At 39.1% G+C, this 27277-nt stretch overlaps 2 protein-coding genes across 2 annotated transcripts; one reads left to right on the top strand and one right to left on the bottom strand.

The window, feature by feature from the left end:
* Positions 1-920: 920 nt before the first annotated feature.
* Positions 921-15811, top strand: LOC124142548 (sodium- and chloride-dependent betaine transporter-like). The gene is made up of 13 exons (XM_046511095.2): positions 921-1480; positions 6154-6285; positions 7084-7399; positions 7486-7618; positions 8150-8284; positions 8994-9097; positions 9543-9667; positions 10097-10209; positions 10515-10652; positions 11583-11682; positions 12487-12587; positions 13279-13446; positions 15591-15811. Exons 1-13 carry the CDS (start codon positions 1294-1296, stop codon positions 15708-15710), a joined length of 1872 nt encoding a protein of 623 aa, XP_046367051.1. The 5' UTR covers positions 921-1293; the 3' UTR covers positions 15711-15811.
* An 8317-nt stretch (positions 15812-24128) lies between these two features.
* Positions 24129-25049, bottom strand: LOC124142609 (uncharacterized metal-dependent hydrolase YabD-like). The gene has a single exon (XM_046511183.2). It carries the CDS (start codon positions 25047-25049, stop codon positions 24129-24131), a length of 921 nt encoding a protein of 306 aa, XP_046367139.2.
* Between the last annotated feature and the right edge of the window lie 2228 nt (positions 25050-27277).

Here is a 27277-nt window from a genome sequence, read left to right on the forward strand (position 1 = left end):
TCCTGACTTAAAAATAAACGTAAGAACATAACCCTGCAGAATACAATGTAGAATTCTGGTACACTATCACATTACCAAATAGTACATCTACATGGCTACAATACGAAACGTTTGGATCGGTTTAGGTGGCAGTCTAGATACCCATAGAATAGACGCCATCAGTTCGGAAAGTAACAAGTGCTCGCTTAAAATAACAAAACATCATCGACGACATTATAATATTAGATTTTTGTTTGTAGTTTAACGCCGCACTCAGCAATATTCCAGCCTGTAAATAATCGAATCTGGACCAGACAATCCAGTGATTAACATCATGAGCATCGAACTACGCAATTGGGATACGATGACATTTATCAACCAAGTCAGCGAGCCTGACCACCCGATCCCGTAAGTCTCATCTCACGACAAGCATGGGTCGCTGAAGACCAATTCTAACCCTGAATTTGTCATGTTCAAATGGGAAAGGAGAATCCTGAGTCAATGTACTCATGTTACATTAGAAGGAGTAGGTACCTTAAAATTATGAATAAACATACTTTCCTCAATTCCAAGCAATATCAGAAACCAATTTATATATATACAAAGGTCACCGTCTAAAAAGAAAAAGATAAATTTATGAAAGCCGGCAAATTATTCAGTTTCAGATTGGTATTAGTTTGCTTATTGGTTCATAATGTGACATCGAAAGTAATAATCCATTTATGTACTTCAGTTCCTGATTGGTGTTCTTTTCTAATTATGATGACTCAAATTCCCACCGTTATCATTGTGATAGTTAGGGGGAAATGCGCATGACAGTTGACAGCAGCGTCAGATCACGTCCGTGCACTAAATAAATATGATTCCGACCACTTCATAAGCATGTGTTTATGAATTACTGTCAAATAGTCTACTAAATATAATAAACGATCCTGGAAATCGCGCATGCACAGAACAGAAAATTTGGACAAGGCATTAAACAATCCGCATGCGCAGAACGGTTGAATTCACTCATCGTGTCAAACTCAGGCCTGTAATATAATACGCGAGAGCTGATCAATGAAATATGAGAAAGCGGTACACGCTTTTGCTTGATTGACAAAGAAAAGGGAGGAGATTGAAAGCATCGTTCTCTCTCAGTAAATTCAGATGTGAAATAGATACGTTATATGGACGGAAAATCGATGGTCAGAACGTGTGCAAGAGGAATCGTTTTTTCGTCCAAGGACCATACACGAAAAAACGACGTTTTCATGTTTGCAGTGACAAGCAGTTAAACAGGCGAGATACACCGAAGTAGTATTCCAAGAAAAAATGACGGCTGAGCAGCAGACAGACACTGTTTCTCGCAGAGAAGAATTTGATGTGGAATTTGAAGAAAATGTTACAGAGAAAGCCCAATGGTCCAACAAGTTCCAGTGTGTCATTGCTCTGCTTGGATATTCTGTAGGACTTGGCAATTTGTGGAGATTTCCCTATGTATGTCAACGGAATGGAGGGGGTGAGTATTTATATAGAGTTTAACATATGCTTGTTGTAAGAGGCGACTAACGGGATCGGTTGGTCAGGCACGTTGACTTTGTTGATGTCATTACATCCCAATTGCGTAGATCGATCGATGAGCTTCAGACCGTCGTTATTTAGCTTGAATATTGCGGCTTCAAACAACAAACTAACTAACAAACAAACAACATGACCAATAGCGCCACAAGGCTCTGTAGGTAATCTGAACTTTTCTGAAAGGTCATGCAAAGGTTAAGAGTGAGTTGGGTTTTACGCCGCTTTTAGCAAAATCTTGCAATATCACAGTGGTGCACACAAGTAAAAGGCTTTACACATTGAACCCATGTGGTGAACCGAGCCTGGGCCTCTGAGTCACAGGCGAACGCTTAAATCACTTGGCTATCCCATCGCCCCAAAAAGGTTAAGAAGAAACGCAAACAAAAAAACCCATTAATCTTTACTTTACAGACACATTCACTAAATTTCACAAAGATACTTCTTAAGCAGAAGGCCAAAAGTACATATATGAAAAACAGGTGAAGGTCAAAGGCAATAGTAATAACAAGGGCAAAAATGAGCGTGGTTCACTAATACCCCCGACCCGCCTAGTGTGTCATTAGTTTCAAATTAAATAGCTTAAAAATAGTGCCACGCGTGGCCCTGTAGCTCACCTGAAATAACTGAAAAAGTGAAAAAGTAAGCAGAGCTTACTGATACCCTCAACTTCAACCTTTTCAGTGTTAACTTTGCTTTAGTCATGCAAGCAATTTTTACAGGACTAATATAAATTAGTAAAAATGTAACCAGATCGAGCCTACAAATACCCCTGATTGTCAAACTTTTATACATTTACCCTGTTATTGTACAAAAGAGTACCACAATATAGGGTTAGGGTTTGAAAAATTCATTCAAAAATGGAAAATTAATAAAAACAAAACCCCCTCCATATGACACAGATTATGTGTACTAAGTTTGAGATGAATCCACTGAATAGTTTTAGAGAAATCGCGCGGATAAAGTTTTCGGACGGACGGAACCTTGGTATAACTATGTACCCCCGACTTTTTAGGTCGGGTGTATAATTAGGCCGCAATCTATATATGCCAAAAGTCGTATCATATACTGCATGCAACATGCTTACTGCGTATAAAATTTCACATATTGAACAGGCAGAAATGGCTGCAAAATAGGCAAAACTGTCAAGATCGCTTACGCAATATTTCGGCGTACTTTGTAATTAAGAGGAGACGTCAAAATGCGAAAGTTAATAACGGACAGTAAACTGACTTAATTTCAGTTAGGTTAACAAATTATGCAGCAAAATAACATGTGATTGTAACGTAGACGTTTTAAAAAGGGTATTTCATTACCTATTAAAGTGGTCACAAGTAACTGTAGCGGTACTGAAGTGTAATGACCTAAAATGTTTGAAGCCTTTCAGGATACCTTTTGTGTTTTCAATGTCATATGAATTTTTCAGAAAGATCCTCATACATTTTGAATGCCATAACATGTACAGAAATGCAATTATTTAAACCGAATATAACAAAACTATGTGGTTATACATGCAGATATTCCCAAATTCCCAAAATGTTCTGTTTGTTTTTGATCGTTTGTTGTTCGACGCCACACTGAAACTGACCACCCGATCCATCTTGTTGCCTCTTACGATCAGAATAGGATGCTGGAGACCTATTGTCACCCAGAAGCCTCATTTTGCCATGATATTGTGAGAAAGAAATTGTAGATCCATACACCTTTGTCCAAGCAAGGATTATCCTTTACGTACATGTAGTGGTTGTATAATTCTATTTCTTTTAATGTATGCCCTGATGTGACAAGAAAAAACTTGAAAATTGAATAACCTTGAAATATTATGTTATACTGTATGTATAGCTTATGATGTCAGTCACTGGATTGTCTGCTCCAGACTCGATTACTCACAGTGATACAGCTGGAATATTGTTGAGTGCCGCGTAAAACAACAAACAACCACAACAATTGTATATAACAACTAATAGTATACATATAAATGAATTCAATACATATTAAGTGATTATATAAGCCGCCCGTTACCTGATACCGTCTGGAAGTGATATGGTATGCCTTAATGTCCGTGATGCATGGTGTGAATATGACATCGTAACAGATCTGTTACGCGTTTTTTTAAACCTCCAATTACTTGCTGAATACATACATACAGAAAAGCTTATTCAGAATATACTAGTTTGTGCCATTTACAGATATATTTGACGAAGTGATTGTGCATAATTGTGCATGAAGAACACTATCTGGCATTACTAATTTAAACCTATTTTATGGCATTTCTGAAATGAACATGCCTTTTCTTTGCACAGTGATACGAAAACACGATCTTATGATATAGTCGGACTGGTTAAATGGACTCAGCAATAGTCGATCAATATGATGACGGCAGGTAAATAATAATCAAGTCTGGATCGCACCATCTTGTGATTGATATTATGAGCACGATGATACACAGTCAACCACGACGTCCCTGAATCTGACTACCCGGTCCAATAAATTCATCCACGACAAGCATTGGTTGCAGGAAAACGATTCGGTCTGTAAATAATCGAGTCTGGGCCAGACAATCCAGTGATTGATATCATGAGTATCGATCCACGCAATTGGGATCGATAACATGCATCAACCTAGTCAGCGAGCCTGACTCCCCATCCCGTTCGTCGCCTTTTACGACAAGCATAGTCGCCTTTTACGGCAAGCATGGCTTGCTGAAGACCTGTTCTACCCCGGAATCTTCACGGGTCTTGAAGAGTTTTAAACATGAAATAATGGACGCGAAAAGGCCAGCTTGGGTTATCATCAGATAAGGAGGAGAACAGAGCATGTTGTTTTTGCTGGGGCACTGGGGTTACCGGGTTTCACCCAGGGCGAAGTGGCGTTTGTCGGCTGTACTGAGTCGGCTGTAGAGGAGATGTTTGGGCCGGGATATTGGGGATGCCCACCGTCTTGGGCGGTTTCCCGTATTTTTTTCAGATGATCAGTTGACTTGTCTTTGCATGGATACACTAACCTTTTTCGCGAACACCTGGTATCATCACTATTTGATTGTGATTCATATTGACATGCTCACGATGTAGTCAAAATCGTACAATCGACAATTGGACAGACATTTCTTATGAATATGGAAAGGGTTTTGTCAACTCCGCAATCATCCTTTTCCGGCTATATATCATGATGGCCTGTAAATAATTCAGATTCAGACACAACAGTGACATTGTGATATTATGAGCAACGTCACATGACGTCGGGGTATAATGTGACTTATAATTACTCTCAGTAGCCTCTTACGACAAGAAATAAAAGAAATAAAAAGACATGCTTTGAATAGATGCTTGCCTTTGTCACGCTTTCAGCATATCACATGATTTAAGTATGAAAGAACGGAAACAACTCATCACGGATTTGCACATTATCAAAATCAAACCGCATGAAGCGTAATACAATCTTCCTGCTTGCCTCTGCCATATTTTGTCAGTCTTCTGCGAGGGATACATTAAGTTCTTTCAACACTTGCATAAATATTTTGTAGGGTATGTTTAACTTCAGGAACATCAAAGATTTGATATCATTCAATAATTATCAAAAACTAAATTCCCTTACACTGATTTACCCACCCGAACTAGAAATAAAAGAGAAAAGTGAAACCGCCTCATCTATTTCATAAACATTGAGTGACAAGAAACTAAATAAATTCCTGTATGACAAGTATGACTTCATCTTTCCAAATGTCAACTTTCCTTGATGTTGATTCAAGACACTCCAGCGTTTAGTGTCTACATTGCACAATATGTGAGGTGCAATCGAGCATACACTTTCTTCAAGATTTCAATTCAATTCAATGGTTTATTGTATGAAAGGCCATTGGCCCATATACAAGTGAGCTACATACTTTTTTTTTAGACATACAGTTATATTAACAAATTTTGCATTATACGGAGTATCAAGACAACAACTGACGTAACACAAAAGCATGACGAATGTATAAAGATACTTGTAGTTGAACGCTATACTTTTTGCTTGTCAGCAGACATTCCAAGTAATTAGCAGATGTACATGAAAATGACCAGGCGGGTAGATAATTCATTGTTATTTTGTTATATACAGGGCAGATAAACTCAAAATTAAATTCTTCTTCAGCACAGAGGTTACAGACGGGAGTGACTTTTCAATATTTAAATATCTTCCTCATTCACCAAGCCTCAAGTAATAGATGTATGTTTTAGTCTTAAATTGGAAAGATACGACTCTGGTTCAAGGATCAGAGACTTAATATTACGATATGTGTAGAATGCCAATCCTGTCGGAACATATGTATAGCACGAGTACAAAATTGTTATGAAAACATATTTATGTCACCAATAGATTGTGAGATCCATATGAATTTTAAAGAGAAGTATCCATACGACTTTTGCTCAAAGTTGCGAGATCAGGAGTACAATACTCAAGGCCTTAGTAAAACTTTGAAAAAGATTTATGGTAGACGTGTGAATGACATTTCCTTTTTGAATTACGAGTTGTATCAAATCAACATTTCCTCTCACACATATTCAAACGCTAGGATACAAGTGAATTGCAATAAAAAGTAATTGGTTACATATTTTCCTCCCATTGACGTTATTGCAGGTGCGTTTCTGATCCCTCACCTGATCTTCACGGTTATAGTTGCTATACCTCTCTTCTTCTTGGAGGCTGCCCTTGGTCAGTTTTCCCGTAAAGGTCCTATCGGAGTGTGGGAGCTGTGCCCTCTGATGAAAGGTATGTGAGACGAATAGATTCTATTCTAGAAAGTCAGAGAAAATTACACAATGATACAAACCATTGTGAAATATACAAGAAAGTATCATGTTACAGATGGACATGAACTCAATTAACTTCCCGTGGAGTATACCGTAACAGCCGAAGGTTGGTAATAACACTCAATATTTGCAGCATTGTCAAAGGTCAAGTTTAACAAAGCAATCGTGTCACTTCTACTACTTGTGTCATGTTATAATTCAACATTTGACAGCATTAAATTTAACGTCCGGTTAAAAATGTAGTAAATTAATAATAAATACTATCAAATCGACAACTTACATATCTCTACATAAAACACACCGTGTTAATCTCTTAATTAAAGAGTAAACAATAAAATGAGATTCAAAATTAAGCAAAATATCCCTTATGATGAATTGACGACAATACTTGTCTGGGACATAGTTAACATGATCAATGATTACTAACAAGAATCAATTGGCCATCTGTGGCACAAGTACAACAGCAGCATTATGGAAAGGAACGTTTAACCTGAACTCAGACAGTTTGGTATTTAAGACGGAATGAGGTTGGTGTCTGTCCAAAGAGTAGAAGGCCGGTAGTTCGATTCCCGGCTGCGCCATACCAAAAGACGTGAAAAGAGAGCACATGTTGTTACCCTGGCTGGCGTTCGGCAGCATGGTGTATAAAGCATGGAATGGTCGGCTCGGAGTAGTTGTAACACGTCATTTAAGTACAATAATCTTGAACTTGACGTTCAACAGCATTTCACCTCGCTTCACGTCATTATCCTTCCAGGTATTGGTTTTGGTATCCTGATTATCAGTTTCATCGTTGTGCCGTACTACAGTATGATGTTTGCCTGGGCCCTCTACTACATATACAGCTCCTTCTCCACCGTCCTGCCCTGGACAACATGTGACAACTCATGGAACACACACCGATGTGTGGCTGTTGGTGATTCAACACGTATCATCAATAATTCAACAGTTATAGATGAATCAAGATTCAACAAGACAAAATATTTTGTTGAAAGGAACGCTTCTAGTGAGACCAACTTTACCGCTAAATTAGCTGACGTATTTGGCCATACGGCAACAGAGGAATTCTGGCAGTAAGTTAACATATACTACTTTATTTCTTATGATGTAAGATTCCAATACCGTTTCTCATCTGGCTGAGGTTGATGATCTGTTAAAGGTACAAAGTGCTGGGCATTTCTTCAGGGATAGATGACCTCGGCACTGTCCAGCTCCATCTCTTCATCTGCTGGGGTCTCACATGCCTGCTCCTTTTCCTTAGCATCGTAAAAGGAATCAAGTCTCTTGGCAAAGTGATTTTCATTCGTTACAATATTAACATTTTAGTGCCCACTGGTATTCGTTAGCATTATCAGCCCATAAAATAAATAATTTAGAAATTCAAATCCATGTGGCGTTTAAATGGAATCACTATTATATAAACTATAGTTGCTGCTTTATATCCACTATTTCTCTGGATTTAATACACAATTCAGTGTGTCCAATTACATTACCAACGACTACACCATAACATGACGGAGGGCTCGGTTGGCCCAGTCGTCAATGTCGCCGCAAGTCGCGTCCCAGAAACCTACGATCGTGGGTTGGAATACCAGATTTGCCCTGACTATTTGTCTAGGTTTGTCAGCACCATACCAGTGATCGTGGGTTTCACCGAAGTGATAAACGTCTACACCTGCATCACTTTCTACACCTGCGTGACTTTTTCCTAAAGTAAGGTGACCCGCCGTGATGCGAGTAGAATACTATTCAAATCGGTGTTAAATCAAATTCACTCATTAATAACATAAGTGAATTTAAAATCAATATGTGTGTTTCAACAGGTAGTGTATGTGACGGCGTTGATGCCATACGTACTGTTGACGGTACTGCTGATCAGGGCGTGCATGATGCCGGGTTCTATGAACGGGATTATGTATTATGTCACTCCTGATTTTAGCCGTCTTCACCACTCACAGGTCAATATTACTTTTTTTTCAAATGTCGTTTGAGCTCACGTGAATTCCTTGTTGAGACCATAGAAACAGCTTATTGTTTATTGTTAATAAACGTTTTAAAGCAGATATATGGCTGGAACTTCGCCTCTCATTTTCTATATTTTATGAATCTTCATTCAAAAAGTATTTTCTTCTCGACAGTTGTATTGAAACACAATTAAATCGTGCTATATGTCAGTCATTTTGTTGAAAATATACACGTTTGTGGTGACACCAGTACAACAATTTTAAGTATCAACAAAAAACAAATATTGTTTGAGCAAAGTAAATACCATAGAAACAACCAGTTTCCTTAACAGGCCAACAAGTAGTTTGAATCATCATGAACAATAAACGTTTTAAAAAGCAGATATGTGGCAGGAACTTCGGCTCTCATTTTCTATATTTTATGAATCTTCATTCAAAAAGTATTTTCTTCTCGACAGTTGTATTGAAACACAATTAAATCGTGCTATATGTCAGTCATTTTGTTTAACTGTTAAACGTCTTTCAAAAAGTATTTTCTTCTCGACAGTTATATTTCAAAAACAATAATAACGTAATATTTGTCAGTAATGTTTTTTTTGCAAATATATACGTTTGTAGTGATAACAGTACACTAATTATAAGTATCAACAAAACGATCACATACGTATATTATCAGAAACGTTATAGAGTTATGTTTTCTCAGGTGTGGCTAGAAGCAATTCTTCAGGTGTTCTTCTCAGTGGGTCCTGGTTGGGGAACTATTACTGCCATCTCAAGCCACAACACTCCCCACAACAATATTGCCAGGTACCACAATTGATCTTCTTTTTAACAATTTGGAAACCTTTCACGTTTCTCTGACCTACAGGTTCACAATATTGTATTGTAAACATACAGGTGGATAACCTGCAGCACCAAAACCTAATTAACTTTATTGAACTTTTATTGCTTTGTTGTTTATCTTCAACAAAATATAATTCGAATGGGATCTTGTTCATTATTTGTAGTAGTTGTATTTATTTCAACAAATTGTCTCCTGAAGATTCGTTCAAAATCACATACATGTACCAGTTTGACAATAACAAGTGCATGTACTTGATCCAAGGTGTTTCACACCCTTCCTCCGTTCAGAGTTGTATTTGCAGTACATGTATAATGGTTTACTGGCACGATGGAAACAGTTAGCTGGTAGATAATGTTATTCCTTGCAGTTTGACAGTTGATAGTGTCTACATTTGAATCTCGTTTGCAGAGACGCAATCCTTGTCACGTTATTAGGCGAGTTAACAAGTGTTTTTGCTGGGTTTGTGGTGTTTGCAACGGTGGGTTTCTTGGCTCATGATCTCGGACAACCTGTAGCTGAGGTTATTACATCAGGCAAGTAATCCGAATCAGTACAATTATGTATTTACTACAACACCATGAATTCTGAATGTTAGTGATACCTGTCGAACACATAACCTTCGAACGATGAAAAACATATTCAGGCACATTTAGATATTCAAATATGAACATCTCCCGAAAATACGACTCATAAGTTGTCCTTCCAGATTTTATATCCCTTCTTGTAGCTTCTATCATATCTTAAAGTATTTCTGTAATATGCAAATCCTGAAATTCCATATCCCAGTGGTTAGTAATAAATGTCCCAAGATGCCGTATCACTGTCTAAATACAAACATTAACGGGGTAAACATATATGTATGCGCCATTATGCATCAAAAACATTCATTTACCTATGTATTTGACTGCCTCACTGTTTCTCTTAAAAAATCGATTAATAGATGATTGTTTGCACGTTTTCAGGTCCGGGCATTGGGTTTATTGTGTATCCAGAGGCAGTGTCCCTACTACCGTTCTCCCAGCTGTGGTCCGTGCTATTCTTCTTGGTAGTTCTGATGATGGGGGTCGATTCAATGGTGATTTCATATTCCTGTCCATCTTGTGAATGTATTTATATTGTAAATATCACATTAAATTTCTCAGAGTATTAACAAAGCGTTGCTTGCCATCATCAAAAGTAAATGACTGTGAATGAGTTAACGCCACTTTAAACGGGTGTTTCAGTTTTATCACCTATGAACACGCGTATGGCGATGACAAACGTAATCAACACACAATCAAGGTGAATCTGAGTACACAAAACCATGCTGTGACCCCTCCCCCACTATAGATAATGACATCAGTTTTGAATGAACATATCATGAACATTATGTATGAACAGTTCGGAAATATTGAAGCAGCTCTTGGGTGTATAGAAGATATTCTGCCATCACGTTATCACACCAAACACCTCCAGACCATTATGGCTGCTGTTTTGATGAGCATTGTGTTCCTTCTTGGTCTCCTTTTCACAACTAGTGTGAGTATTGTGTTGTTGTTTTTTTATTGTGTTTTCGTCTTACACGTCAGGCAGCAATATTTCATATATCTGAAGCCTGTCTGGACTGGACATACAAGTGGTTGATAACAGCCTGCAAAGCCGTCGGGATGTGATGACACTCAAGGAGCCGTATCACAGAGCCTGACCACCTAATCCTAAATTAAGCAGACTCTTTAGAAATGGAAAGGCGAAATTCCTTTGTGTTTGTGTAGATTGCCTCTGTTGGTGACGTAAATAAATTTAGATGTCAAGATCAGCACCTACAAAAGCATGTTATCTCATGTTTGCTTATTTCTTGATGAACGCCGCAATATTCCAATTACACGAATAAATAATGGAGTCTGGATCAAACAAACTAGTCACTAAGAAAGGCCACCTTATTTGACCGTCTCTTCCGGCCAGCGTCGTTTGTTGGGGACTTTTGAATTTCCAAGGGGCCATATGATGCAAATCTGATAAGAACTGTACATATGTTCACTGAATTATATGTATATGTACGGTGCTAAATATCATGTTCCTGTAATTGGCATGAACAACATCAAAGCCAATTGTTATGCTTCTATATTAGGTGTAATTGGCAGTTCATACCTTTGGAAGCAAAATGTTAGCAAAAAGTAAATGCCAGGGAATACATAATATGTAACATGTGGAGTTGTTCTGGCTCTTCATAAAACACACGCGAATCGCTGTTTTCATTATTAGTGAAATTCAAGTAATGCTAAAATAATGTTGCCAGTTCACCAATGAACCTAAACCTAAATGATTTCAGTGACTTAATCAAAATTCATCAAAGGCGAGGATTTCCATACTGTCGATGAGGATCGAATACCAAGGCTACTATATCTCCATTGTATTATGATGAGTACTCTCATAAATTAGTTTGGACATGCATTTACATTTTTGTTTCAGGCTGGCGTGTACGTGTTCCAGTTATTAGATTGGTATGTGGCTGCCGTTGCTTTGTTTGTAATCGGTACTCTGGAATGCATCATTGTCGGTTGGTGCTACGGTAAGTTGGAAAATATTTGTTGAATAATTGGTATGCATGCTGCGACCTATTGTGGCTATTGTCCAGGCCAAGAGATGTTCGCCTCCGTGAATAAGAACTAAATATGAACCAGCAATCAACTATATATATATATATACAATCAACTAAATATATACACAGAATGAACATTCCTTTTTTCCGAAAACGCACATTTGGATTATTTCACAATTCAGAATCATTCACGAATATTTGCTGAATCCCTCTAAACAAACATTCACGTTGAACAAAATTAAGCTCACAGAGCACCTTTTAAATGACAATTGAAAACGTGCTGGAACAAAACTATTGACAAAATGAACACGGATAAACAATTGTGATCTGTAAGAGCAACTATCAGACAAAGAGAAACCAACTATGAAAGGTCCTTTAAAGCACTGGTTCGAGTACGGTTTCTCACCAATTGCCTGCTTATTGATTAATAGTAGCCCAGTTGATGCCTGAAAACTTTGAAGGACAACCTTTGGGAATGCTTGTCGATTATGTTTCTCTTATCGCGTGACTGAGGAAAAGGGAGATATTTTAACCAGTGGAACTAACATAAAAAGGGAGTAAACAGTTTGTGTACGGGTCAGACACGTACGCTGAAGGGAGACAATTTGCGGCGTGGTAACGATTGTATGAATATAGTTATGTTAACTGCGGTGAAATAGCAAGTGTTATGTTCAGTGAAATGAAAATATCCCTTTTCTCAAGTTCAGAAAACTCAGTCTTTCGCACTCAAGTATAATAATAAACCTTTACATGTATTCTGCGTCTGTTTACTAGGTATGAAGCGTTTTGCTGTGGACGTCGAGGCTATGATTGGGAAACAGCTGCCAATAGTCTTTAAACTGTTGTGCTTCATCTTTGTTCCTGTTCTTCTTACGGTTGAGTATAGTGGGCATATAGCAACCTGAAATAAAGATTGTGTTTCTAGAACGTGAAGAGTAGCAATTTTCATTATCCTTAAAGTATTTACACACAATCGTCAAGACATATATTAGCTTATATCTGATTGTGTAAATAGTTTGTGTGAGTGAGTGAGTTGGGCTTGACGCCGCTTTGAAAAATATTCCAATTATATCAGCTTGGTGTGGGAGGAAAGCCCGAAGTGAAACAGGCCTCGGACGATTACCACTTTGGTGAAACCAACGAGGACGGGTATATATGGTGCTGACAAACCTGACAAACAAAATCAGGGCGAACCCTCGATCATAGGTTTCTGGTGTACCCAAACCTGACAAACATAATCAGGGCGAACCCTCGATCATAGGTTTCTGGTGCACCGAAGGGACGCAACTCTGCACAGCGAATTGCGGCGCCTTCGACGACTGGGCCACCCGTACCCCCTACTTGTTTGTGTAAAGACATTCTTTTATATTGAGCACCTTAAATGGTATTCTGTAACTAGTGTTGACGAAGATATTCCATGCATATTCTCCATGCCGTTCACATTTTAAAAGTCTTTTCTAGACAATTTGAATTTAGAATGCATGTTGCTCCTGCTTTATGAAATAAAGAAGCAATGTTTTTCTATCATATATCTGTTGATACAGTGGCATATCATTTCTTTTGTAGGTGGCCATGTTTCTAACTGTCGCTTCTTACAAACCACCATCTTACGGGAGTTATGAGTACACGCCCGTCGCTGTCACTATTGGTTGGTGTGTCGCTCTTGCATCAGTTGTACCTATTCCAATAACCATGGTGATACAGATCCTGCATGAAAAAGGCTCCATAGGTCAGGTCTGTATGCTACTTCATTATAACGAAGGATACGATTTTAATCTATGCATTTATTGCAGTCTAAAATATTGTATGACACAATTTCTCTCAAAATATCAACAATTTTCTTTGTTTCAAGTAAGCGACATGTTACAAAACTTGGGTCGGATGGACGGACAAAATGAAACACAATTGTTTCTTTATTCTTTGTTTATCGTTACACTATTTCAAGCTGTAAGACGGCGGCATGTAAAAGATCAACTGATTTCTTTATGAATAACGATCCACGCCGCCGGTGCACGATGACATGCGAAGTCACGGAGACTGACCACGAGATCCATGAAGTTGCCTCTTACGAAAATAGGTTGTTTAGGACTTTAGGACATTAATTTCCCGAAATCAACAACTTGTACAGAGTCCATTATAGAGTCGGCACTCGCAGCGGGCACAACATTTTTTGAATCAATATTGAAACAATGTTGTTCTTCAACACTGAAATGACATTGATTCTCCATTGGATTTGAAAGATTTGTAGACGTTTGAATAATGTTGCATTGATGCATACAGCTCTGTAGAAATATATAATCAGTTGAAATGGACTCCCAAACTCTACTCCTAGAGTGACTGAGGTCCCCGGTTCATCTCGTGTCCAGGGCATGCCAATTTCTCCCCATTTGAGACCCTTCCATACATGGTTTACGTAGGGTGAAAAGCTGCCAATGACACTATTGGTCTGTAAAACACCCGCAGGGCTATCTCCATCCAAGCCTTAGTTACAATCCTTAGTAGTTATTACAACCTTCAACATATAACACTATAACATGGAAAAATATCAATGTTAAGCTTCAAGCCAAAGTGGATACTAGGACGGGCGGTGGCTGATGAGGTTTCAGAAAACTAAAAAATAGAACAAATTCTTTGCTAAGTTTACAAATATCAAAAGTGTCTTAAATAACTATTACTTCAATCAAATACGTGATGTTTTAGAACATGCGCACATAGAAACATAACAGTGTATATATGCAAAAGAATACATCTCACATATGTATTTTGCCACAAGAAGCAAACCGCGAGCCATAGTCCGAAGATGGAGGCTGCTCTTCTGTCAACAAGTGCTTCGGATGAACCTTGTACCACAGTACAGCTAAATACTTAATTTCTCACATTCAGTCCAAGTGTTTTATCCGTTATATCAAAAAGCCCTAGTCAAACTGTAGTTGACATTTGAAAATATTATAATTAACATTTTAAGTGATTTGAAATGTTAAATTAAGTGTTCTGCACTTACAACTATAATGATGAATTAACCGAAGTTGAAGAATAAAATTATGATCAACATTTATCACAATGCCAAAATACAGGCCGGGAATGTCCAGGTAAATTGCGAGATGTCCTCAGTTTGTAGACAGTGTAATTAGCAGTGTTTTAGGTGTAAAAAGGATTGCTAACAGCGTCAAAGCCATTAGTGATGTCATTTGATTGTGACGTCATGGCAACATGACATCACAATGGTCTGCATATATATCATCCAAAACTGCCTCCCACAGGATATAACGCTTGGGTGAGATCAAGCGATATCTGCATTGTAGATATCGCTGCAATGAAATTGCATCACAGTGCTTTGCAGACCATTGTAATGTCATTGTACAATTAAAATATAAAAAGTACATGTTTAAATCATATCGTTTGGTAGTATTAACATCGAGTTTAATTTTGTTATATATATTGCTACCAATCAACGGCTAAAATATATATTTCATAAAAGATCACTGAATTTATGTTATCATGAAATGTTGTATTTTAGATTACTTTCAATTTTGAAAACAATGTCATATTGTCAACATATTTTCAAATATCGAAAGTCCAGAGTTTAATATATGTTGAAAACAGTTTAACTTTTCAAGATATCTTCAGCTATTGAGACGCCAACGCTCAAATAGTGTTGATACAGCGTTCCTCGAGGTACCAACCTTAGGTCAATCAAATTTAAACATTGAAACAAAACCATGAGACTTCTTCAGGTCAATGCTGTATAAAGCTTTCTTCACTTTGTCGTTTACGGTATTTGATGTGGTTATTTGTTTCACTCAGGATCAGGGGCAGAGCTTTAAGGGAGGAACGACCATCTTGAAGTTCAATTTGAATATAGTTTGTTTGTATTTTAGCGTGTGAAAAGCGCCACAACACCAAACAACAGGTGGGAAGAATTCAGGCAACGTTATGGAGTGGAGAGAAAAGCAGAGTTCACTATCAAAGAAAACATTCTGTTTCTTTTCAACCGATGACCAGAAAGCACTTACAGAAATGTTTTACTGACAACAGTTCACAATCAATCAATCAGTTACTCCCCATAAAAAACCTAGTCACGAGTGACTTAGTGCACTTATATATACATATATATATATATATATATATATATATATATATATATATATATATATATATATATATATATAAATTTAATAACTAATAACTTACTCTGAAGATTTTCTACATCATGTTTTTGATGGGGCAGCCAATGCCCTCAATCGGTGCATCGTGTTTGGTATTGCAGCCCACTGTTTTCACACAGAGCAACTGAGGCAGGTGATGAAAGAATGGTCAATCTCATTTGTCATGACTTCAGTTCTGTGCATGATGTATGTGGTCTTTTCTTGGCACGCTTTCATGAAATTCCTTTTATTATTATTAAACATATTTTATTGTCCAAAAAGACAAAGGAATTGGGCACAAATGCAACACTTATTACCAACTTCTCCCTTTTATACCATGACATACGGTATTATTTCCCTACAGAGTATCCTGATGCTTTCTTATTCTCTCTGGTATTTCTAGCTCTTAGACGGTTCATAAGTCGGATAAAACACTCCTCCTCGGTTATTGTTGAAAATGTAAAGCGGCAAGCTCAGGAAAACATGTTTCGACCTTAACATAGAGTTGTGAAATGTATTGCTTTCAAATATACGAAGGTCTATTTGTCTTAAATAGGTCTTCAAAGAAAGTCACATGTTGTTTATTATGTTTCTATTATATATGTGATACGTTCAAACAGGCATGACTGAGACAGTTTACATATTTCTTTTATTTTTAGCTCACCTGACTGAAATATCTTCATAGAATTTCATTTGTAGAATGTACATTACCCCGATTACTTCGCCGTTTCTGTTTGTAAAGTTGTGAAGTTGGATTTTTATTAATTATGAGCCATGTCGCTTACATATGTAGTATTTCTGTGTTCCTTGCATTTGGCATAACATCTGACTTTGTCGTTTGGTATGGCTGTGACTGCCAATAATGCTGTGGTGTTCAAGATGGCCATTTGAATTTGACATATGTAGTCACTTGTGAAGGTTTCATTGCATGTTTGAAAGAAGAGTGCGGAGGATGTCTTTCTCTTGTACAGACACCGGCCTCCGATCTTATATTTTACTCATCCTTCTTTACCCTATATGTACACAGACCCTATAATATTTGTGGACAATGCGAGGGCAACATTTTATCTTTCTCTAACACATCTTTACACTGTAACTTATAAAAACAATCGTCGAAAAAGTTGTATAATGCAATAAAGAAATATACAAGCACGTTTCAACTTGTCAACAGTCTCATATTGAACGGCTGAACGTTGGGAAATGGGTTTTCCGGTACTTTCTCCGACACTCACAAACAATAGTATTCGCCTTTAGACTTAAAACATGCAAAAGAATAATCTGACATAGATTCTCTGTATCGAAAAAGATGAGACGGCGACATTTTTGAACGTTCTGTTGTATACTTCAAAATAGTTTAGTAATACATACGTCATACAGAATATCCGAGAGGACATGAAACCAAGCAAGATAAAGCAACCCGATGCAACTTGATGCCTTAAGTGAAATTCCTCATCCGGAAAATGTCTCCGAAAAATTGATTTCCTCGTTTAACTGTTGCCATTCGGGTGACATATCAGCCAGAGAAAGTAAGAATTTATGAACGTGTAGGCATTTCGTGTCAGGACTCCGAAAAGCCAGCAAGCGAGCGACACAAGCGCAACACATCTCATTCATATCCCGTTTGTAACCTACAATGTATCATCACTTCGAATTGCCATTCAATCAGAGGTGGTTATTGTGATTTGAAACTTCCTATGGACCTGTCAAAATAGAGTAATCTTGCTATATACTTAATTCAAAACTCAAATAGAAAGGACATACACGCAGACAAGGATACTCATCTTCAACTCTAGTAAGGTGACACAGTGTACATATTCTTGTACTCCTTGGCATATCAGTATATCGTTCAACTTAAATAAAAAGCTCCTGCGAGGAACATCTAAATTTTGACAGAGCATGTACATATTTATAAAGAAATCATTAAGAACGTCACACGTCAGGTTGGGACTCGGGAATATTGTTTAGGGTACACTTGCAAAAAGACAACAGTATTCATTATTTGTGTGTTGTAAACTCACGGGCAAAAGAAACGCTGGTTTTATAAACGTTGACACAGTTTTGATCAAAACCTAAAACCGTGATTCGATACCATATAAAAACATTCTCCCAAACGCACTAATTATTTCCTAGGGGTCGTGGCGAATCTACAGCTCGTGATTTTCGGAGAAATACTTTTTTTCCCTCTTTTTGTAAAAAATGCATAAGGCAAATTTCGTGCTAGAATTAGGTATAAATTTTGCACAGAAACCTTCTGTAGCATTGAATCGTTTAGATTTCACCTACAAGAATGCCACGTTTGACGTCTGAGCAGCGAGAGAGTGCAATAGGAATGTTGCAGACGGGTGAAACTCAGACCATAGTTGCAGAAATCATGAACTGTCACAAATCCACCATCGAGAGACTGGTGAAACGTTTTAGAGATTCTGGCCGGAAATCAGACAAACCACGAAGTGGAAGACCACGAGTAACCACGCCCAACGAAGACCGCTATTTGCGTATGTTGCACCTACGTAACAGATTCCTCACTGTGACGTCATCAGCACAAAATGCTTTCTAACACACCGTCAGCAGAAGGCCTGAAGCCCGACGTCTCCGCCATTTTGGTTTGAGAGCTTATCGACCTTTGAGGGAATGACCTTGACCCGACAACATAGACTAAACAGATTGAGGTGGGCTCGTACAGTGCAACGCTGGCAAAGACGACATTGGTACAGAGTGCTGTTTACCGATGAGAGTAGGTTCCAGGTTTTCAGTGCTGACGGCCGATTGCGAGTTTACCGGCGTAGAGGCGAACGTACGTCACGTTACTGCGTTCAGGAAGTGCACCCCTATGGCGTTGGCAGTGTGATGATCTGGGGCGGTATTTGCGGTGACACCAAGACCGACCTGGTGGTTATAAATGGTAACCTCAACGCTAACGGCTATATCAACCAGGTCCTTACACCAGCCGTACTTCCATTCCTGTGCTAGAGGTGGACACTCTCGATATTGACGATTAATTGTTATTTTCACATGTGTTGTTGTTTGACAACAAGAAAAAGAACATGATCGAATTATGGACATTCAAACACCTCTCCCAAAAATGCTCATAATTCCTGAACATATCATCACGTGGCTGTCAGAGTTGTCTATTGTTGTTTCTGTAAAATAAAAGGATATCTGTTGACATAATTTTTCATATGTCTTTATTAGATGCGAATATTAGAAGCCAGCGTTTCTTTGCCCGTGAGTTTATGTATTGGTTCAAAAGTGAGAAGATAGGTGTGCCTTCCTTTTTCAAAATGATAAACGTATAAAAATAAACTAAAAAGTAATTAGTTTCCTGACCAATGGGTAAATCTGATATTAATGCAAATCTATGGTAATACACTTTTAACAACTAAATCTGAAATTTGTTACAAGCTTGGTGAAACTTTGGTAAATCATTCCAACTATAACCCTCAATTTCAAAGGTTTCAAAAACAGCAGGAAAAGAAGAACGTAAATTTTAAATCTGATAATTGTGAGGACTACAGCGAAACATTTCCACTCCATGAATTGCAGACTGCCCGAGGGAAAGCTGATCCACGATCCAGTTTGTATGTGGAGGCTGATGAACCTTCCCTCGAACAGCGGCTCAGTAAACTTTCACTGCATTTCAAATAAATCATATCAAGCATACGATTGCGTTTTCCACCCTCAATAAGAAAACTTGTTTCGAAATCTGTCAAACTCGGTTCACCACTTATAATCAGAATTCAACCACACATCACTGCAGCTAAAATAGATCTTAATATTATAACACCATCCCGACTTCTGTTTTCCCCTCCCTGGCACATGGTGAAGCCAGAGGTAGATCTCACTCTAACCAAGCTCAAAAAGTTTATCAATATAACCAATCACGAACCAAATACAGATACATTTTTACAGACGGGTCCAAGGATGGTTGCAAGTTGTATAATAAATTATAAATATGTATGTGAATAATTAATTGCTTCTTCCTTAATTTGGTGTGATGATTTTATTAACTGATATTACTGAAGGCTCTGTCCAGGAGGTTGAAGTACTATAAAATTATTGTCCCCATGTGTGACACGTAATCCTATCATAATCGATGTAACTATCATCAAGCAGTGTTTTAAGCCAACTCATTGCCGAGTATTTTTTATATTGGCTGATACTGAGCACAACCACCAGTGGCTAAAGTGATGACGTAATCCTGCTGGGGTGTTATGCAGGAAGCAGAGGCACCGTAAGTCCCCATGATCCCCAGCGAGGTGGTCTAACTTTGGTAAATGGTGGCCTATAGCCCGTGTTTTAAAACTGTATAAATAATATTGTTGAGCCCAAATATGTTTGGTGACTTGTTTGTAAATATAACTTTGTATTCGCAAAGAAGTTGTGTATATATCAACTTGGTCTCGTCGCTGTATGGCTGAAATAATGCCGATCCCATGTTAAATTCTAACTCAAACGATATGGCGATATGGATATGACAGCAACAAAATGACAATAGAATTCTGGTTTAAGTGACCTTTATTTATTTGTAAATGACAAGTCAGAATTTGGGCTGAGTGGTTGAGGAGCCATTTCAGTCCTCAATGTCAGAAGAACTTAACACAGGGATGATCTGTATCCTGGTCCCTCCTTGTACCTTGGTAACTGAATATAACAATGACACAAATATAAAAAAATGACAAGGCAGGGGGCATATTATTTACATTAAAAAATGGTTGCTTTCCCCCCCAAAATAATTTGATGTCTGAAAAAAGTCTCAGCAGTGCTATCTCCACCCCTCTAAGTCATTAAACTGTTAAAAACTGCTAAAAATGCGAAGGTGGCATTGACCGTAATACCATGATGTTGATCATACATAGGCAGAAAAGTTATTAACACTGAAATGAACAAGGTATCCTTGACTCATTCAAGTTCAAAACATAAAAAGCATACTTTTCTCAGAAAATACACTTATCAAAATCAAACTTTGCACTGCACTTCTCCAATTGCTATAGAAACTACTCCAAATTGCAAAAGAATCCATGTGTTTGTTTTCAAGTTTTATGTCACAAAAATGTTAAGGAAAATAATTCTAAGTTCAAAACATGAAACAAATCATATTTTTTTTCTGAAAATACACATATCAAAATAAACATTTGCACTGCACCTCTTCTATTTGTATAGAAAGTGTTTCTTAAATTTGGAAATAATTCATGCAGCAGTTCTCAAGTTAAAAGTCGCACAAACATTGAATTAAAACAACATTCTAAGTTGAAACATGTACAAATTGCATATTGTTTCATAAAATACACATATCAAAATCAACCTTTGCACTGCATCTCTCCAATTAATAGAAAACGTGTTCCTTAAATTTGGCCAGAATCCATGTAGAAGTTCCCAAGTTATGGGTAGCTCAATTGTTGAAGTAAAAAGATATTCTAAGTTCAAAACATGAAAAAAGCTATATTTTCTTGGAAATATACTATTCGAAATCAAACTTCGCTCTGCACCTCTGCTATGGGTGTAGAAACTGTACGCCTAATTGGAAAAAGAATCCAGGAAGTAGTGTTCAAGTGATATGTCGCACACGGGTTGAAATAAAATGAAATATTCAAATTAAAATCATGTACAGAATCATATTTTTTTCGGAAAATATACATATCAAAATCAAACTTTGCACTCACACAAAAATGTCTTTGGAAGGAAGGACGGGTGGATATCCTGGGTATAACTTTATTAACCCGCCCTTCTAGATTGGGGGTATAATTAAATAAGAATCATCGAAAGTTTTCATTATTTAAGATGTTTGTATACATACTGAACCGCAAAAGAAACGTCACCATGGACAGATGTCTGAGAAACCTTATTTGTCCAAACACTGTAAACATACTTTGAGACATATTAAAAAGATGAAACTTGGCAAAACTGATCATCAAGGTTGGAATTAAAGCATCAAATATACTTAAAGTGAAACACAACAGTAGTCTCTGAGAAAATGGCATCACAAGTCAGTATCCCGTGTGTCCGTCATGTGCATTGATGACTACATGACGCAGTTCAGCTGCAGTTGTCACCCTTATTCGGACGTCATTCACCCGTCTTTGAATCTCGTCCCTCAGGTGCTCAATGAGATTTAAATCGGGACTGAGGGCAGGCCACTGCATGATTCTAATGCTATTCTGCTGGAGGAAGTCTCTTGTTGCTTTCGCAGTGTGGCTACGGGCGTTATCATGGTGAAACTCGTGGTTGCGGCGACGTACCAAATGAGGTATGGCGTGTGGTCGCAAGACTTGATCAATGTGCCGAGCTGCTGTGACACCATTACCTCTCCCTTGACCGATGTTCTGGAAGACCACAGGGCCGACCTTCTGTGCAATTTCACCCCACACCATGATGCTCGGACCACCCCACGAGTCTCTCAACAACACAAGCATCCGAATAACGTTCCCCACGGCGTCGCCAGACTCTCTCTCTGTGCCATCTGTTGTTGAGATACAGTAACGGCTCTCGTCTGAGAAGAGGACTCTTCTCCACTGCTGGTGGCGCCAATGCTGGTGCTGTGTTGCCTACATAAGACGGTCCCGGCGATGACGTGGTGTCAGATCGTCAATCGTCGACGCACTAATGTGTCCTCATGGTCCGTCGAGCAGTTTCCGCAGCAGTAACAAAGCGATCTTGAAGTTGCTGTCGCACAATCTGACGATCCTGACGTCGGTTGGTGACCCTTGGTCTTCCACTACGTGGTCGGTCAGCTGTAGTGTTGGTGTTCTGGTACCGTTGCTGGAGCCGGTCTATTGTCCTTACGTGGACTTGAAAAGCATTGGCTACTTGCCGGGCGGTTTGTCCAGTTTGCAATCGTCCAAGGGTTTGTTGTCGCTGATTGCTTGTCAATCTTGGCATGTGGTAGCAATACAATAACGAATGAATGTTATCCGATCTGGGTGGATTTTTATAGGGCAAGAAATGGGGGCACGCATGTGCATTTCCATTTGAACGGAACTCACGTTCATCGAGTTACCATGGCCGCTGCCGTGATGTGTTTGGGCGATCGTTTTTTTTTGTCATCTGCTTTGTTTTTTTATCATCAAATTTCATTTTCCGGACATGGTAATGTTAAATTTTACAAACTGACAAAAATTACCAAGATATTTAACTGACAACTTTTCATCAATGTTACTTGGGGTGACGTTTCTTTTGCGGTTCAGTATATTAATGCATCATGTATACCTTTCGGGCTGTGATGTTCTTTAAACAAATATGCTTCTACAATACTGTAAACTCAACCTGAAAGAAAAATAGAAACCTCAAAGTATCACATTCTTAAATAAACCAGTGGAGATAAATCTCATTTACTAACAGTATGATGTCAATGGTGTAAGTTTTGGCAAATAGTTTTATCGGTCAATAGAAATCAACTGTAATTATTGAAAAGCATAATGCAAAATAGCATGTGTTGGCAAAGTTTCTTAAATCTGATGTGAAAAATAAACAAATAAATGAAAAATATATGTTGCCAAATAAAATAAATAGTTCCCATGTTGGAAGCACGAATGTTGAATATGATTATGAATTGACCTTCCAATAAGTAATAGAAGTGTTAACACTTTGGGGTATTTAATTAAAATCGTGATTATAGACTGTTTAATTAAAAATAATAACATTTATATTTTCCGTATAGACATGCAAGGATATTTATTGTTGTGAAAGCCTAGTGATAGGGAAAAGGCGCTTACCTTAGAGCGTAAGCTTGATGAAGGGGAGATCGAGAACGTAAGCTTCTGTGGGTTTAGTCTGTTAGGTCGGCTGTCTTGTCTCAATCTCTCGATTGTCACCTGTCAGATTTGGCGGGTAAGTTGATCACCTGCCTCGATCACACCCGGAAACATACGAGTAACATCGGGTGGCCAATCCGATGTAACCCAATGTACGAGTGTGGAAGCACCAATCACTACATTCCTCCCTCTTTTCTGGACTTGCCTTCCCCTTGTGGTATCAGGTGGACATGGAGGATCTAAAAGGTGATCTCACCAAAACATGACAAAATCCCTGCAGGGTTGGGCAGCAGTTTTGTGCTATCAACCGAGACAGTTCGCGTAACTCATGGTTAAGATTAGTCATACGCCTTAAATAAGAAAATCCCCAACCAGATTGTTTGGTGGCAAACGAGTTGGTTCACGTAACTTAAATAGATGACAAAGCTGCTATGAGAATCCTAGAATCTAGACCAGATCGGTGGACTCAGTTCCAGTCCTGACCAAGTCAGATTCAGGAATCCCATTCATATGGTGTGAATCATCAGACTCTGTAGAGCTGCCTAGCGTTGACATAGGCATGCTCCAGGATGTTGGCTGTGGTACTCTGTCGGGCAGCGGCCACCATAGCTGCAACTTCACCCAGTAGTCTTGGGCTATTGACTCCTCGGCGACCTGGGCGAGGCCACAGATATGGGGCATCAGTCTCCAAAAGGAAGCGCTTGGCATTCAGAAATCGCAATGCTGATAGCTGTTGGTCGTCAAAGCTGGCCACCATCCCGGTGTATCCAAACCACGTCTCAGGGAAGTGCTTGGTCCACAGTGCCACTTCTTTAAATGACCCAGAGAAACAATGGAGATGGAATCCCTGCTTGGAAGGTACTCCAGCGGCTTTGGCAATTTGGAGGCATTCTTGTAGTGGAGCCTGTTGATACGTATCTGCGGTAGTACCCCTGAGGTGGAGGATGATTGGCTTGGTTGATGGTGCCAGCTTGAAGAGCTCCCCTAGGACTTGCCCTTGCCGTTCCCAGTTTCCCACAGTAAAGTCCAGGCCAATTTCCCCGAAGACGATTACATCCTGGGATGATAGCAGATGCCTTAACTTGTCGAGTTGGTCGGGGTCCATGGACTGCACATTCTTTGGGTGGAAACCTACTGCTATCTTCCAACACTGATGGAAAGTTGGTTCTTGGGGCCAGGTTGGTGGATCGCAAAGGATCTGTAATGCCCTCTGAAGGTTGATGTCTACCTCTTTTGGCTGGCCAGCCTTGTCCAGGACCTCTTCCAGGGGTGTGGCAGCGTCCAGATTGAGCCTGCTGCGCATCCTGTCTGAATGGAAGCGAGTATCAAAACCCCTGGGAAGTCTCTCTAGTTTCGGCGGCTCTGAGGATGGAGTTGGTCGAGTGGACGTACCGGGAAGCTCTGCTGTTTGAGTGGCTTGCACAGATGGCGATGGTCCTGGCATTTGCAGAAGGTTCCCAAAATTCATGAAATGATTTCGGACTCCATCCGAGGTGACGTCCAGAAGGGCTACCAAGATCCTCCAATGTATAAGACAGGCAGGGCTATCCAGCGACAGGTTGACAGAATCTAGTGGTAACGCCCATCCTTTGATGTTACACAGCTCTTTAATGTGCCTGAAGCAGCTTCCTCTTAGGGTTATGTCTTTGGGAACAAGGCTATTCCTTAGGACGAACTGATGTAATTCCGTCCAGGTAGCTCCTGCTCCCTAGATCTGCTGGGCAAGGTCTTTTATGGCCGATATCATGTCAGCTGCCATTTCTTGTGACGCTGGTACGGAGTCACGGAAACATGGTGGGAGGTGAGCTCCGTAGGCATAGTGGCGCAGCGTCCTGGTTCTTTTTCCGCACGTCCGTATTGGACAGCTCGATCCCATTCCATGAAGATGACTACTCTGAAACCGAGCTGCTATTTTCGGGGCGGCCTTGTTAACGACAGAGACGCTGAGCCCTTGGTTGTTTGACCTGACGTGTCGTGAGGGAGAAGCCTGGTGCCTTGGCTCTGGGGCTTGCCTCCTTGACATAGGGCGTCGATCCCATCTTGGGGAGACATGTCGCTCCTGCCTTGAAACTTCCCGTCTTGGGATATGCCTACAGGGCAAAGGACGTCGTTCCCGGCTTGGAGATTGTCGCCGGTGTGAAGAGCGCCGTTCTTGGCTGGGAGAGGCTCGTCCTACAGGGGAGGAGTGCTGCCTGTGTCTTGAGGTGTTGTAGTAGACAGACACCTCACTGCAAACACGAAAACGTCGTTTTTTTCCGTATATGGTCATTGGACGGAAAAACGACGTTATTTGGACGTTTTCAAACCATCGTTTTTCCGTCCAAATAACGTCGTTATTTGACATCGGAATTTACTGGGAGAGAACGATAGCGTTAAGCTCCTCCCTTTCTTGATTGACATTGTCAATCAAGCAACAGCGTCTACCGGTATTTCTACTTCTCAGATTTCATTGGTCAGTCCCCGCGTGTTAGATTACAGGCGCGCGTTTGACCCTGCACTCGGAGCGCTTAGCGGAAGTACTGAAATCAATCGTTCTGCGCATGCAGATTACTTAATGCCTTGACCAAATTTTCCGTTCTGTGCATGCGCGATTTCGCGTATTGTTTCCTGGATTTAATGTCACCACTATTTGACAATGGTTCATAAACACAGTCACGTGAAGGTTCGGAATCGTAACGAGTAACTCCATTTAAATTGAAGAGGATCCCCGTTGATATGGGAAATTCCAAGATGAAACTATTCTATGGCTATCTAGGCTGCCACCCAAACCGATCTAAACGGGACCCGATAGCTTATTGTATGCTATATAGTCATATGGAAGTGGACAAGAACTATACATTGTATTCCGGCCGATTGTTCTTGCATTTACTTATAAGTCAGGAAAATGGACTTAAAAGGGGAGTTGTTGAATGTAATTATTTTAATTATTAAATGTTGCCTATACACTAATCTGGACGAACTTCTCAATGTTGTGTTTATGTCATCCTATATACTATTAGTATGTTACCGTTCTAAAGTCAACCTCTCACATAACATTATATTGTTCATAGTATCAAAGTTTAATCAACAATATCAAGAGCAGCGATTGAAACCACTGAAACACCCAAACACAAGGCTGTTATCAGGCGCTAGTGCAGACGTGATGCATCGTAAAAACTGTATCGTGATGTCTTCAGAAATACAATTTTACTACGAGATAGTACGGCTAACGCTTACTCACCGGTGGAACAAAGACAATATCGCTAATACAGATATAACGTATTTGAATGTTAATACTAAAGACAAACAATCATTATTGCAGTGACGATATAACACGTATACACGTTTATTGTTAACTTTCATCAGTTTTGCTCTTCATTTTAATAACTTTGTTTTGACATATACATGTTGCAATACCCGACAAGCATGTTATACATAATTATGGGGCAGTTTTCAATCTTGTACTGACTTACTCTGGTGTTAATGAGCGAAGTTTATTGACTTGTGTGTAAAACCCCGTTTTTCTGGTAATCCTATTATTACTTAGTTTATTTCTATCTAATAACACCCTGTTCTCTGGATCATGGCTCCGTGACTATCCATAACAATTAAGATGAACATTCAGTTCAAGTAAATGAATGAGTTTGTTTTGACGCTACAGTCAGTCAAAAAACCAATGCTGTGAGGTTTGAT

Source organism: Haliotis rufescens, unplaced genomic scaffold, assembly GCF_023055435.1.
Source record: "Haliotis rufescens isolate VD_foot unplaced genomic scaffold, xgHalRufe1.0.p SCAF_17, whole genome shotgun sequence".
NCBI classification, from domain to species: domain Eukaryota; kingdom Metazoa; phylum Mollusca; class Gastropoda; order Lepetellida; family Haliotidae; genus Haliotis; species Haliotis rufescens.

Bases quoted from the DNA above. Each gene is read 5' to 3' on its own strand.
- LOC124142548 (XM_046511095.2), top strand. From the start codon at position 1,294: ATGACGGCTGAGCAGCAGACAGACACTGTTTCTCGCAGAGAAGAATTT. The intron at 11,683-12,486 runs GTAAGTTGGAAA...TCTGTTTACTAG, and splicing joins CATTGTCGGTTGGTGCTACG to GTATGAAGCGTTTTGCTGTG. The intron at 13,447-15,590 runs GTCTGTATGCTA...TTTGTATTTTAG, and splicing joins AAAAAGGCTCCATAGGTCAG to CGTGTGAAAAGCGCCACAAC.
- LOC124142609 (XM_046511183.2), bottom strand. From the start codon at position 25,049: ATGCCAGGACCATCGCCATCTGTGCAAGCCACTCAAACAGCAGAGCTT.